This window comes from Orcinus orca, chromosome 14, assembly GCF_937001465.1.
Source record: "Orcinus orca chromosome 14, mOrcOrc1.1, whole genome shotgun sequence".
NCBI classification, from domain to species: domain Eukaryota; kingdom Metazoa; phylum Chordata; class Mammalia; order Artiodactyla; family Delphinidae; genus Orcinus; species Orcinus orca.
Genome location: NC_064572.1, coordinates 25,042,035 through 25,058,169, shown reverse-complemented (window position 1 = coordinate 25,058,169; position 16,135 = coordinate 25,042,035). Strand labels below are relative to the sequence as shown.

Genomic DNA, 16,135 nt, shown 5'->3' with positions numbered 1-16,135 from the left:
GTAAGCACATAGTGGTTAGCCAAATTGCTCCTCAGAGAAAAATGTCCTTCTGATCATTTTTGCTTTCCTTTTCTTTCAAAATTTGTTGGGATATAATTCATATACCATAAAATTCACCATTTTAAAGTACTAAAGTTAGTGGTTTTAATATATTCATGAGATCATGTGACCATGACCACTATCTAATTGCAGAACATTGTTTTCATCCCAAAGAGAAACCACACACCCATTAGAGTCACTGCTCCCAACCCTCTCCTCCACTCCTTCCTTTAGAAACAGGGAATCAAATATCTGTCTCTATAAATTTGACTGTTCTAGAGTTTCCAATACATAGAATCATACAGTAATGTGCTATTTTGTGATTGACTTTCTTCACTTAGCATAATATTTTTAAGGTTTACCCATGTCGCAGCATGTATCAGTACTTACTCCTTTTTATGCCAAGTGATATTCCATTGTATGGATTTACCACATTTTGTTTGCTCATTCATCACTAGATACGTTTTTTGGCTTTTATGATTGGTGCTACTATGAACACTCATTTACAAGTTTTTGTGTGGACATATGTTTTCATTTCTCTCGGGTATGTCATCGAATGGATTGGGTCCTGCTGCTAGCCACTTAAACAATGAATACTCAAGAGATAAAGAAAGGAAAGGTGCCTTTAATCAAAATGCTGGCAATCTGGGGAGACGGTGGATTCAACATCCTCCAGAAACCACCTCCGAAGATTCTACTCGGGCCTGAAAGCTTTTAAAGGGAAGAAAGGAAGTAATCTTAGTTTGTTCTTGAGATTACTGAAGGGGAAGCTAGGGAAGAGATTTGGTCATTTGTTAAATTACTTATTCTTCATTTCTACTTCTTTGATCTATGGAAAGATCAGACAAGTTAGGCAACGTTTCGTGTGATTAAAAGATTTGAAAGGTGTGCTTGAGCCAGAGATGAGTAGAGCATGGAGGTGCCTGGTTTAAAAGTTAGTTACAATATAGCTTTGCTAAAGCGACAGTGAAAGGGGCTTCCTACTGAGGGCAGTTTCCTACGAAGAGCTGCTTACATACATACCTAGGAGTGGAGTTGCTGGGTCATATTGATAACTCTGTGCTTCCTTTTTAATGTGCTGCCAGCCTGGTTACCATTTTGCATTTCCACCAGCAGTGTTTTGCTTTCTTTTTATAGACTCCAGAGGAACTAGAGGATGTTTCTGACCTGGAAGAAGATCACGAGGTCCGCAGTCACACCAGTGTTCAGACTGAAGGGAAAACTGACCGGGTGAGTCCCCTCCCTGGGGGGAGAGCCGTGTGCCATGCCCTCTCCTTGTCAATCCAGGCAGCCTCTCACAGTAGGGATCCCTGCATTTGGGGCTGGTCTCGTAAAGCACAGGGAGAAGAGCCTTAGAATGCAGGAGCACCGTCATGAGGGGAATGATGTCCTCTACCTTGAGAGCTCACAGTGAGGCCATTTCTGGTTAGGTAGTGAATCACTCCGTGCTACTTTTGGTCTTTATAGCAGTCATGGGAATATCAAAGTGAAATTTGTACCTGTTTGTTTAGAGTAGAAAAGAGAAACCACGAAGTTGTAAATACACTTGGAAATTCTAGGGGAGAAAAATCAACTTCTGAGGCAATATTCCTCTACTTTTCTTCCTTTCTACAATGCTTTCTTCTGCCCCATCAACACACACACACACACGCACACCAATGATGTTCATCAATTTTTGAATTACTCTGAGATGTTCTGTTTCACTTTATTTACACCCAATGCTTCGGAGTTTGTGAAAGTTTGATTTCCTAGCTACTGATAGCTTGCAACTGGAGAACAGACTATAGGACTTGAGTCTGAAAGCCAGGTAGTATAGCATAGTGGCTAAGACTGCCTGGGAATACATCTAAATCAGCCACTTCCTTGCTGGGTTACTGGGAAACTCACTTAGCCTTTCTCTACCTCTGTTCTCTGATTTGTAAAGTAAGTATACTAATGGTATTCTCTATATGAGGATTACTGTGGGAATCAACTAAATTAATGAATAGAGCACTTAACACAGTGACTAGCTCTTAGTAAGTTCTCAATAATGATTATTGAGAACGAACTAAGTAGTGATAGTATTATTATCAGCATCGTCATTATTATTATTTAATTAGTTTAATTCAGTGTCATAAAATTTGGAAATGTATGAAACAGATAAATTTAAGACAGTCCTGTGTTTTCAAATATTCAAATTCCCTAGAACAGGTATATGTCAGTCACAATACCTGTGTTTTATTAGAAATGTTGGTTATCTTGAGTTTTAATTTCTTGCTGATTATTTGATCTATAAGTCCTGTAGTAGCCAGGGGACACACAGCACCTGGAGTTAGTTTCCTTCAAATCTGGTAGGCATTCTCGGTAGGAGATAAAATCTTACAAATGGCCATGGAATTGGAAATGAATTTTGGCAATGGTAAACTTTGCTTACGCTTTCAGCGAAGTGAACGATTGATGCACTTGGGCCACTGGAGGTGGAGCGTGTGTGTCAGGGCGCACAAAGTAACTGATCGGAGGGAATTTTCTTAAAATAAAGGCACCTTTTAGGATGCTAGGATTAATATAAACATGCCCTAGTTCTCATTCTGCCTTATCACGTGTAGACAATGAAACCTGGGTTAAGAACCTTAAAATTTAGAAAGTTCAAATTTCTTTATCTGAAAAATGAGAATAATACTACACCTTCTCACAGCATCGTTCATAACTCCAAAGAAGGCAATGCATACGAGACTGTTTCATAAACTTTATATGCTGAGAGGAGAAGGTTCTTCTTCTTATTATTATTTATATTTTTGTTCTGGGAAAAACAGCAGCTAAATGACCACTTGCCCATGGTGGTTATAAAGCTGATGACCTCCACGGTTCCAGATCTTAAGACCCTTTCATAGAAGCCACTGCTTCTAACCTTGTGGCAATCACCCTGAAAGTGCTCTGAATCCTGGCTTTGTGTTCCATTGTGCAGTTTCCTGATAATCCAGTTCATTTGTAATGCCTGTGGGCTATACCCTTACCACTATCTAGTAAAAGAGATCCGTCACCATCAAATCTACTGGAAGCAACATTATATTCAACACAGCCACTCTCTGTTTTTGTAAATCTCCCCTATACATTCCAAATAGCTTGGATTTTATTCACTTCCTGCCTTGAGGCTTTCCTGTAATTGCTGTGTGGAATCCCTCAGGAAGCAAATCAGATAGTCTAATACATACACAACCTTATGTGAGGCACTAACACCTCCCAGAACAACTCTTAACCAATACTCTTCCATTCCTTGGATGAACCATATAGAACTGCATTTTCCACAGGTCCCCGAAAGTTCCCCAAGGGATCAAGCCAATTCCAGCAGCAGTGACCAGCTTGATAACATATCTTTGGATTGGCTCTCCTTTCTTTCCTGATTCATTCTTAGGCTCTTAGCTCTGTTCCTTAAGATCTATTCCCCCAGATACTTTCCATTCTTAGTCTCTGCTTTTGGGGTAAAATGAGAAAAGGTAGTCACATCACATGTGCTATTTATTTAATTATCGTGTTAATTATGCTATACTGCTACTATTATCCCAGTTTTACTAATAAGATCACTGAGGCTCCGATTTATATAACTTGTCTAATAAGTGGATTATGTTTCCACACTAAGAACTTTAGTGATTACCACATGTCAGTTTACTTAGGACATAGAGTTAGCAGAATGAATCCTTTACTAAAAAGTAGACAGAGAACCCCACCACAACATACCTGATAGATCATCGGTGGAATGAAAGAGAACAGAATAAAGGATATTCCAGCAATCTGAAAGAAAGGAAGAGTATACATTTTTTAAAATTTAAAGAATAATTATTGTATGGTATGGATAACTTAACTCCAATAACACCCTCTTATTGAATATCTATCTTGTGAGTTTATCACAACAGATTCTGCTGTCATACCTGAAGTTTATATGACTAGCTAAGGAGGATAGCTCAAATCTGTCCTCTACCTAAATCACCTGACCAGAACTAAGATCATGTTTAGATAGGTTTTATGTTCTCTCCCAGGCATCTTATATCCCTAATATTCCCATATTTCTTATAATTGCATCCCTGTACTTAGAGTATATTCATATGTTCAGTCTTTTTTATTTTATTTTATTTTTTATAAATTTATTTATTTTTCGTTGCATTCGGTCTTTGTTGCTGGGGGGGCGGGCTTTCTCTAGTTGTGGCAAGCGGGGAGCCGTGCTTCATTGCGGTTGGTGCAGGCTTCTCACTGCGGTGGCTTCTCTTGTTGCAGAGCATGGGCTCTAGGTGCGCGGGCTTCAGTAGTTGTGGCGCGTGGGCTCAGTAGTTGTGGCACATGGGCTTAGTTGCTCCACAGCATGTGGGATCTTCCTGGACCAGGGCTTGAACCCCTGCATTGGCAGGCGGATTCTTAACCACTGAGCCACCAGGGAAGTCCATATGTTCAGTCTTATGGCCATTTGAGACTTTGTATTCTATCCAGCATTTCCTGAAGTTTGTGTCCACTGGCCAGAGTATACCTTTTGACATATTTGCCAAATACCGTTAATTTGAGAAGATACTGAAGTGGAATTTGTCGAGAATTTTTTGAATACTTACGCCGTTCTCAATGAAGAATTCCTTGTCACTGCACAAGACAAGTGTTTGGGTTCCTTTTTATTTGCAGCTATTACTGAGGAGTAAATGCCTTTTTGGTTCTGGGATTATGCAGGCTCTGCTCTATTGTACATGTACTAGAACCAGTCTTAGGCACTGTTTAGTAATGGAGTGGCAGTTATTTATTGTCATTTTACTTTCTGCATTTCACTCCCAGTAGCTTTGGCTCGACATCATCTGTTACTGCTGTCATTGGTGGCAAATGCCACTGGGCATTGTAAAGGTCTGTAACCAACAAATAATGATTTAGAGTCCGCAGTTAATGAGAGCAAAATACTGAAAGACCAATAGTGCATGCCTTATGAGGTGGCAGGGGAACAGTGGTGGAAATTAGTGATTATCTTAATTATTATACATGAATACTCACTGGACTGATCCTCTGGTTATATCCAGTGATCAGGCATTCCATGGTGATACAGGAGAGTGGGTTTGCTACAGGTTTATAGAGCGTTCGTCAGAGCTCATTGTTTATTCTGTTCATGCCCTTAGCAAGGATGAAGTAGACATCTTTTATCTTAAAAACTCAGAAAGAAATTAAAATAGACTAAGAAAATAAAATTCTTAAACTCACTGATAATAAGATTTTTTTGTAAATCCTAAAAGCTTCTTAAAAATTTTATTAAGTATAAGTTAAGCCATATTTTCTATTTAAACAGAGGCGTGTCATTTACCATTAACACTTTATGGTTCATAGAATATTTCCAAATTGCTGTCTTATTTAACAAAAGCCCTGGGTTTTGGTTTGTAATTTTTTCTTGATTTTACTAATTAGGGAATTAGACTCAAAGAGTTTCAATAGTTTATGCAAGTCGTATAGAAATGGGGCCAAATCCCAGGTCTTCTGGTACCAGCCACACTCTTTCCAGTGTAGCATGCTTATAAACTTGGGTAGAATCTCATGATTCCTTAAGATTTCATTGCTGTACTATCGCTACAGCCATATCATGGTGTCAATATTGTAATTCCTCTAACAGAAAGATGACTCGTGAAACTGAAGGCCATAAACCTTAGTATCAGATCTGTTTAAGTCTCACAAATTTCTAAATGTCCCAATACTGCAGTCTCCCATCAATAACAAAATCAGTTTGTTGGGTACTACTTGGAAACTATGTAGCGATGCCCAGATCCTGATAGTCTCCCTGGTGGATCACTTTGCACTGATGAGATGGATTCTACTCAAGTAGAATCACACCGTGGAGGAATTTCTTGGGCAGCAATCTGGGGTCTCCAAGCAAAGGATCCGGAGACAGAGGCAGTTACTCCTCACTCAGCCTCTTATCGCATTGGCTTCTGTGATATTTGAATAAAGGGAACATTCTAATTTTTAGAAATTTTCCCTGGTTTATTGTGGGCAATTTGGGCAGCAGTAGCCATAGATACTCAGGAAATTGCGAGTGTCAGTAGGGTGGTAGCTAAAAGTATATTCCTCAAGCCTACCTAGGAGACAACTGTGGATTTAGAAGGACTCAATAAAATGGATTGAAAGAGTTTTGTGAATAGAATGGGTGAGAAAGTGACTTGCCTTTTTTGGCCCTGCTATATAAATATAATGTAGAAGTTAAAAGTATGCACTTTGGGGTCACATAAACTTTGGTTCAAATCAGGGTTCTACCAATTACTATCCATATGACCCTGGGAAAGTTAGTTTATACTTCTAACTTACAGTTTTCTCATCTGTAAAATTGTGATAATAATAATACCTATTATTACTAATAGATGGAGTGGGAGAAATGGGTAAAGGGGGGTCAAAAATGCTCAAAGTAAGGGTGAAGAAAATAGTGCCTATTTTATAGTTGCTTTTGAAGATTAGATATATGAAAACTCATTTCTCACACAAAGGAAATGCTCAATAAATTTTGATGTTTCCAAAAATGAATTTCAAGACGTGTATAGATTTGTGTGTGCTAATGTTATACTTTACTTCCTTTTGAGTAGTTCAAGGAGCTTTGTAAATACAAATCTCTCAGTCTTTCAATGTAAGACTGCTTTGGTCTCCTGGTTTTGTGGGGTAAATATTTAGCACTCTATTACCAAAAATCTTTTGAAATTTCTTTTTCCCTCAGCAGGGGGACATATCTGGAACTTCCTTAAAAGGTTGAAAGGAAGATGGTATTAATATGATTCTTAATGATGCTAGCACTTTTATGTACATTTATATTCATAATGTAGAACTGAAATAATGATCACAAAAAGGAACTTTTGGTAGTAGGAACAGAAAGTTTTACCCAAAAGTTGTCAAGTTCTTATTTTCTTCAATGATTTTAGAATGCTTGGCCCTGCACTGGGAGTTTTTCTTCTTTGTGGAATTATAGTAGCTTGGTGATCTATTAGTTTCTATCTTAGAGTCCTCAGTTACCTTCAGCAAGGTATATAGGGCTTAATTTTCTAGTTTTATGGTACATACTCATAAAAACAGAAAAAGCATCCTGATATTTTATAGGATGCATGTTGGAGACAGTTTTGCAAGGAGTCATTTAAAATCACCTTTCTCTACCCCTGTCCATGACGGACAGACGTTCTAGTGATTGTTCCCTCTGCCTAAACAGCTTGAAAGCCAGTAAGGTCTAAAAACGAAATCAAAAAGTCTGTTCTGCCTTACATAATTTAAACTTTGATCATAGTGTCTTATAGATAAGGAGTGAAAAAGGGAACTCATTTAACAGTGCTGAATAGGGCCAGATTTTTATTTGAAGGCATTTGATGCTGTGGTCTCTAATTGCTGAAATTAAATTTAATGAATATAACATTAAAAACAAACACTTAAAATTTTGTAATTTCAGCTGTAGTCATATCATATTTCAGCATGATAAAGTTATGACACCTTTTTAAAGATTCATCATATTTACTGATGACCCAGAATTAAAGAAGTTGTGACTTGTAGTCAATGCGATGACTAATATATGTCCTATCTTTAACATTTATGCTCACTTAAGAACATACAATTTGTAAACCGGTCCTGCCTTAATATCATTGAGGCCATTGAGTCTCTATATGCTCTATAAATAGAAGTAAATTAGGACGGAAATAAGAACAGTTGCTAGGTTACTCGACACAACCCCAAAATGTCAACAGCAGCAAATGAATTGGAGCGTATCAAATCTTAAAATACTGGAGGTGATTCTTGGTATTAAAAAGAAAAAAGCCATGTACACTTAAATATGATGTTGATGGTAGGAGAACACCCTCATTGCTGCTTTTTAACATGTAGTCCGCTGAATATCCTCAACCATGAGAAGAGAAAAATTGCCATGAATAAGTGGTGTATTTTAAGAATTGGAAACATTTTAATACTTTTTTTTTTTTTTTTTTTGCACGGGCCTCTCACTGTTGTGGCCTCTCCCGTTGCGGAGCGCAGGCTCCGGACGCGCAGGCTCAGCGGCCATGGCTCACGGGCCCAGCCGCTCCACGGCATGTGGGATCTTCCCGGACCGGGGCACGAACCCGTGTCCCCTGCGTCGGCAGGCGGACTCTCAACCACTGTGCCACCAGGGAAGCCCGGAAACATTTTAATAGGTCCTATTTATTATCATAATACACTCCCAATAACTTAAATTTATACTGAATTACCATGAACTCGTGTAATGTTTCTAAAGTTCAAATCTGTCATCTATCACCATGCATTAAACCTCTTACAGGTCTCAGTGTCTCCCCATCCAATTCCTCAATGCCCTACGTAAGAGAACTTCAGGATCTGCTCCCCGCTCCTCTCTTTTGCCTCATATTTCACCACTTTCTCTCCAAACCTGACCCCTTGTGTGTAAATCATTCTTCCTAGAAGGCACAGGCTCTCCCCTCACATCCGTCTCTTAGGAAAACAATTCCCTCAACTCCCCGTCTTCCTCTTCATCTTTAAATACCTGGTTATCATTAGGATTCCAGATTAGCTTAGACTTCACCGAAATGTAAGTCCGAGTGTACTTTCCTCCCAACATCCATCTGTAATACATGGAGATTCCCATATCATGACATTCCTTGTGCCTGTATAATTTCTTACATGATGGCTTTTTTTTCCTCCATTCAGTAAACCTAAGTAAACCTCATTAGTGCAGAGAACATGTTTTTGTCTCATTTAGTGTTATATATACAGAGCCTCATACACTGCCTGGTAGATTTAGATGAAAAAAGATAAAGATCACCTTCCTTTTGTAAGCCACCTTGCCTCAAAAGTACACTAGGTCTTCAATAGATTAAGTCTAGGGGATTACATTAATTTCTTTCCTGATCTTTCTCCCTTCCAACAGTTGTACTTACTTGAACCAGATAAATCTTACTATAAATTGCTAGGTCACTACTCTGAAGTATTCAGTGGCTCCCTACTACCCAGTACCTGCTAGTATAAATGTTAATTGTTCTTCTACTTGCCAAAGTCCTTCACAGTGCCTCCTTATTCCTGGCCCTCTAGGCATACAAATCCAAAAACTCTCTTTATTTGCTAAACTGATTCTTGTGTTCCTGGTAGTTAGAACTATCCCTGAGGCTATGATTTTTCCCATGTCTGAATTGTCTACCTTTTGTCCTTTTTTACTCCGTCAAATACAAAAGTACTTTAAGGTGAGCTCGACTCCCTTAATTTCCAAGAGGTTTTCTTTATACTTAGCCACTATTGATTTAATGATACAAAAATTTCTACTGAGAAGCAGTCTAAAGGACAGTGTGCTTACTCATTTTGGATTTTTATGTGCTAAGGTCACTAGGCTCTATCTTTCTGTATCTACAGTGAAGTATCGTACCTGGAAGTTTCAACTTCGTTTTATACAAATTCTTTACCCGAATTGAAATTTAGTGTCATTCCTCTGACTTTACAAGTCACTGTGTAAAAATCTAGGCAGAGAAAATTAAAGTTTAAAGCATTGTTATTATTTTATCTGAAACTTTTTATAATATTTTAATAAATAGCTCTTGAAATGGCAATCCAGGAGAGATTGTTACCAAATACCTTAACATACTCTCACTTGTCAGACAGTGGAACTACATTAAACTATATACGTTTCACCCTACCTTGGTTGTTGGGAAGTTCTCAGTTAAAATTAATGCTTAGTAACTAATCTTCAATGCCTGGTATGTTTGTCTCTTGTTTCTAATTGTCTTATTTATCTTTAGAAATAATTAATCTTCATTATTATTAGTTAGTGAACCTAACCTTCCATCAAGCTTTAAATAGAGTGTTTTCTACTCATTGATGCTTTCATAGAAGAGGAAATAGCAAGCAGGAAAGCCTCAAGGAAGGAATGCTCTGGGAAGCCAGTGTTAGTGAGGTGAGGGGAGGTCTGAGACTAAAAAGGAGGCCTGATCTTGTAGGTCACAAAAGCCATTGTAGGACATTTAGCTTTTATTTGGAGAACGGTAGGCTTTGAGCCAGAGAGTGATGTACGACTTTTATTTTAAAGGGGTCTTTCTTTATGTTGTGTTGAAAACAGTCTGAGTAGTGGTACAGGAGAAAGCTGGAAGTTAGAAAACTATCACTATTATCCAAGTAAGAAATGATGGAGGCTGAGACTGTGGTTTTAAAAATAGAGAGGTTGAAAGTTGTTGATTGAACATATATAGAGATGGGTGAAGCAGTGAGTTCTCTGAAGATTAGATATTGAGTATAAGAGAGAGAGAATGGAATCAAGGACAACTCAAGGTTTTTGTCTTGAGAACTGAGAATGTGGACTTACCATTTATATCGTTTTGGAGGAGACAGTTGAGCACATTGGAGATGGTAGAAGATCAGAAATTAATTTTGAATATATCTAAGTCTTAAAAGTCTTATTAGACAACCAACTGAAGATGTCAAGTAGACAGATTTGAAATTTGCAAACCAGACCGGAATTCATTTCACATGCATAGCTTTATATTACAATTTTACAACTTTCTCAATTTATAGAGAAGTTTTATATATTACATGGTGACCGCTTTTTTTTTTCCTCAAAGAAGCTGATATTTTAGTTTAAGTCTAGTTTCCCTCTACTTTCAGACCTCATTTTCGCCAAATCTTCTCTTTTCTGATACAGTTGCTTTTTTAACTATTACCTTTGATGGAAGATCTCCACTGACCACCCTGGTTAAAACTGCAGTCCCTTCCCCACCCCCATATAAACCTCTTCCCCTCTCTGTTTTTCTCCCTAACACTTCCTTTCACTATCTGACATACTACATCTTCGTTGGTTTAGTATGTCTACTATACAGTAAATTCAATGAAGGCAACAATTTTAATCCTTTTTCCCATGATATATTCCCCAAACTTAAGTGCTGGGCACATAATAAATATGCTATATAAATGTTTACTGAGTGAATAAGTGGATGAATGATGTTGACCGTAAGTGTGTTTTGGGAAAAGAAACGTGTGCAGAAAGCTGGAGAGGAGGGCAGCTGTTTCGGATACAGCATTTATATTCAGCCAATAAAAGCTTGCAAGATAAATAACATAATTCTTGTTTTTCAAAACTAGTGTTTTAATAGATAATTACCCAAACAATAGTCATTTGGAAAAATTTTCTGAGGCTAAAGTGTGCAGGTGATTCTTTGCCTTCTCGAGTTTATAGGTGTTTGTAATGAACATGTGGCTACAAAGTAGTGCCCTTTATCCCATTCTTTTAATTGTTGTCATTGAAAAAAGTCCTGTTTCTTTTAATGCTGAAAATTTAACGTATCTAAATTAAATAATTCTGAATGATTAGTCTCTGGTGAAATATGATATATGTGCTTACTCCTTTTCCTGTTAAAAACAATGTGTATCAAGTAATGGTTAAGGTAGTTAAAAAAAAAAAAAAAGAGCTCAAAAGCAAAATTGATATTATAAAAATTACCTTTGCATGCTAAAGTACCTCAATCTACAGCTTGGGTTTTTTGGGTTTTTAAAAAAATATTATTTACTTTTTTTCTACAGCAGGTTCTTATTAGTTATCTGTTTTATACATATTAGTGTATGTATGTCAATCTCAGTCTACCAATTCCTCCCACCATCACCACCCTCCCCCGCCCACCCCGCTTTCCTCCCTTGGTGTCCATACATTTGTCCTCTATATCTGTGTCTCTATTTCTGCCTTGCAAAGTTACATTGTTCATCTATACAGTTCATCTGTACCATTTTTCTAGATTCCACGTATATGCGTTAATATACTATATTTGTTTTTCTCTTTCTGACTTACTTCACTCTGTATGACAGTCTCTAGGTCCCTCCACGTCTCTACAAATGACCCAGTTTCATTCCTTTTTATGGCTGAGTAATATTCCATTGTGTATATGTACCACATCTTCTTTATCCATTCATCTGTCGATGGACACTTAGGTTGCTTCCATGTCCTGGCTGTTGTAAATAGTGCTGCAGTGAACATTGTGGTCCATGACTCTTTTTGAATTATGGTTTTCTCAGGGTATATGCCCAGGAGTGGGATTGCTGGGTCGTATGGTAGTTCTATTTTTAGTTTTCTAAGGAACCTCCATACTGTTCTCCATAGTGGCTGTATCAATTTACATTCCCACCAACAGTGTAGGAGGGTTCCCTTTTCTCCACACCCTCTCAAGCATTTATTGTTTGTAGATTTTTTGGTGATGGCCATTCTGACCGGTGTGAGGTGATACCTCATTGTAGTTTTGATCTGTATTTCTCTAATAATTAGTGATGTTGAGCATCTTTTCATGTGACTCTTGGCCATCTGTATGTCTTCTTTGGAGAAATGTCTATTTAGGTCTTCTGCCCATTTTTTGTAAATCTTGTGTGTTTATATGCATATTTTCAATTAGTGAGTGATTATTAACCTACCTTTTTTTTTTAAATAAATTTAAACATGTTTTTCTTATAATGAGGTATACTGGCTATATTTCTTATAATGAGGTATGTATATGTATATTTGTGTATGTGTATATATATATGGCTTGGTTAATATCACATGTAAATATGAATGGGCATAGAACACAAACATTTCCCCTGGTGTGGGGTCATTGGCTCTATAAAGCTCATGTACTTGTGAGAAACAAAGCTTTTTAAAAATGTCATCTCCAGACACGTCTCCTCCTTTCTGATTCTAATACAATTTAGAGAGAGGGAACACAATTTCTGGAGTCAAACTCCCAAGTTTAAATCCTGATTCTGCCACTTATAACTGTTGATATTCAGCAAGTTACTGAAATCCTCTATGTCTCAGTTTGCTTATTTTTTAGATGGATCTATTCACATCATAGGGTTATTGTGAAGCTTATGAGTTAATATTTGTACAACGCGATGCAGAGTTAACTGCTCAGACTTAGGTGACTATCATCATGATGATCATTGCCACCAATGCCACTATCATTGCCACCTTCATCATGATCATCATCATCATTTGTTGAATGGTTTCACATTTATGACACCTCTGCTAATTCTGCAGATTGGCAACATTCACTTTACTGATTAGTCCTCTTCAGATTTTCCAGAACATCTGTGGAGAGAACCAGCCTGATTGGCAAAGCTAAATAAAGTCCCTCCTCTATCCCTTTGCATGGATCTTCTCATGGGTTTGTAGTTAATTTATGGATAGGGAGCCCTTGAATCAAGGTAGATGGCCCACCCTGGTCTACTTTCAAGCTGTGTATGAAAATAAAATGAGGTCTATGTTGTTTCTTTGAGTGGAAGGCGATAGAGGAAATCAGGCTATAAGTGGATATTGGGTGCATTGGATGTTAAGATAGGCACACAGAATATAATAATACCACACCAGACTGTTGCCAAGGAAGGTAAGAGTCATCTGCGTCCAAGAAATGTTCACGAAGCACTTGCCTATATGATTCATGGTCCTGGGTCACTTAGAACTTGCAATCTAAGACATAGCAATTGAACTGTGTAGAGGGGATATGTAGTCAGCAGAATAGAAATGTGAAGACATCACCACCTGGCAAACAAAATTTTCACCTTCCACGCTAATAATGGCAAGTGCACTGTACAAGTAGAGAACTTGAGTAAGTTCTAGAAGTCTGTGACTTGAGAATATTCAGCTGTCTGTCTAGGCTAGGTAGACACAGTGAGATACTCAGATTTCTCCTCATCAGTCCAAGGGATTGTCATGTAAAGTGTAAATTATGTGTTTCCAAAGCAACAGTTTGGAAGGTTTTGATCTCTCTGCTCTTCAGCTACTATCAGCCCATCTTTGAAATTTAAAGTGACAGAACCACTTTAGTCTTCTCTCCTAGTTCTTAGGCTTCACTAGGGATAAGAGGTCCAGACTCTTCTACACGCAAAATCCTGGGTGCAGAGGAGAGTAAAGAATCTAGGTGGCAACAGAGTTTTTTATAGTTTCAATTGACTTGAAGGTTAGAATTTTAAAAGAAAGGAATGTCTTCTAAAATTAGCAGTAAAGCATATGTACCTTTTTAATAGTTCTTTTTAAAATTGTGAATGACATTGATCTTTACTGGCTTTCTGATGGAACTTTGAAGTTTTACACATTCCTAAAATTGAATTTAATAATGTCAGTTTAAAAAATTCCTTCAATTTCCTGTTGTACTAAAGTTGCATGCCTATTCCTCTTTCATAGCTATGTGCTTTTGAATAAGCATGTCTTCTATTGCCTACTAAGTTAAGAAGAAACGATATACTTGAAATTAGATAAATGTGACTTTTAGGAGATCAGGATCATAGAATTGGTACCTGAAGTATACTTTTAGGGAAGTTGGAATTAACACAGCCTTCCATGGAGGAGTCACTGTGGCATGAAGTTATCCTCCCAGTTTTAAAACATTTCCAAGTTTATTATCAAATTATGCTTTTATCTGTAAAATGCATGAGTATACCTTAGGCATCACAGTTGCCTATTATGATGATGGTGATGATGATGATGATAACAGTAAAAACAACAGTTATTTAATTAATGCTTAGTATGTAGCCGGTACTTTGTTAAATTTTCTCCACAACTACCCTCTGAAGTAGGTATTACTATCCCCACTTCAAAAACCTAGAAAAAGAGACACAGAGACTTTGTGCAAGTACCCAATATCCTGTAGTATGAGGTGACACAGCTGAGGCTGACCCAGGTGTGTCTGCCTCAGGGATCCGCCTGTGCCCCTGCTCTTCTCTCTGTACAACACAACCCCCCTCCTTGCAGTCCAGGCTTTGATGGGACTGTGTGAATGAAACCTGTCTCCATACTCCTGGCAAAATGTGCTAGATTTATGGGAAACTGCGACTGATTTGCAAGTGCAAGTTTGGCGTCAAGTCTCGTTTAAAATGGCAGGAATCTACATTTTGAAATCGAGCTGCATAGAAGCAGAACCAGGGCGGTTATTACACCTGCTGCCCACATCCATCTGCTTGCAATTGTGTAGCCGTGCATGTCACATTAAATTAGTGTAGTTCTGTGAAATGACAAAGTTAGAAACTACTGTTACTGAAATTTCTTAAAATTACATAAAATGATGTGATAGAGAAAAGGGATTTTATTTGCAAAGCGTAGTTTCTGAAAATATGCAGAACTCCCTTGGTTCCATTTGCTTTCATTTTTATGAGGCACTAAGAGGTAAACAAAAGAGCTCTGGCTTTAAAGCCACCTTCTTCGCTAGGGTGAATGTTGGTTCCTTTAATTAGTGACTGTATGACTCTTAGTAATTTATTTATTTCTTTGAGATTCTGATTCCTTATATTTCAATTTAGATAATACCTCTCCTGAAGCATTGTAATAAGAAAGAATGTTTGTAAAGGATCTAGTCAGTGATGGAAACATAGTACATGCTTGACACAGGATCAGTCTTATTAAAATATAGTGTTTGTGAAATACAGTAATGTCTAATCATAAGGGACTCATATATTTGTGCAGTGAATTAAAAACAACCCTCTAAGTCAAGGTGAACCAGAGTCGGTTAATAAAACAACAGTTTGTATTTTAATTTTCAGGGAAGAAATAGAGAAATAGGCATAAGGAATGGGAATGGATGCAAGGAAGGCAAGAAGGAGGGAAGGAAGGAAGGAATTATCTTGGGGTTTGGAGAGCACTCTATTTACCAAGAGTGATAGTGTGCAATGAACTGCAGAATATGACTAACACAGTCTGTACTAGATAAAAAAGTAAATACTTATTTTTGTAACCTTGGGATGATAAGGATCTTTCTAACTATGATTCCAAGATAGGAAAAAAAAAAGACAAAGGAAAAAATAATTTGAAACAGAATAGGTACATGTATATGTACAACTGAATCACTTTGATGTGCACCTGAAACACATTATTAATCAACTATACTCCAATATAAAAATTTTAAAACTCTATATACTAAACAAAGAACATGTATATTACAATAAAAATGGAGAATCCAAAAAAAAAAAAGAAAAGAAAAAGCAGGCAAGCTTTTACTCCTGAGAACACAAAATAAAGTAAAATAAACCAAAACAAACAAAACAAAATCAAGTCTGAAAAACTATTAAAAGAGAAATATCAAATTTGGGAGATAAGCACAATTTATGTAAGAAAGTGTTTGTATATAAACAGATTCTCACCCCTCACCCCACCAACAGAAAA

The 16,135-nt window shown here is 37.4% G+C and overlaps 1 protein-coding gene across 1 annotated transcript in view; it reads left to right on the top strand.

Annotated features, from left to right (window-relative positions):
* LOC101279843 (catenin alpha-3) overlaps positions 1–16,135 on the top strand; it is a 758,807-nt gene that overhangs the window by 574,210 nt on the left and 168,462 nt on the right. The window contains exon 8 of the mRNA XM_033407650.2: positions 1,177–1,269. Within this exon, the coding sequence (XP_033263541.2) occupies positions 1,177–1,269 (93 nt within the window). The remainder of the gene's footprint in view (positions 1–1,176; positions 1,270–16,135) is intronic.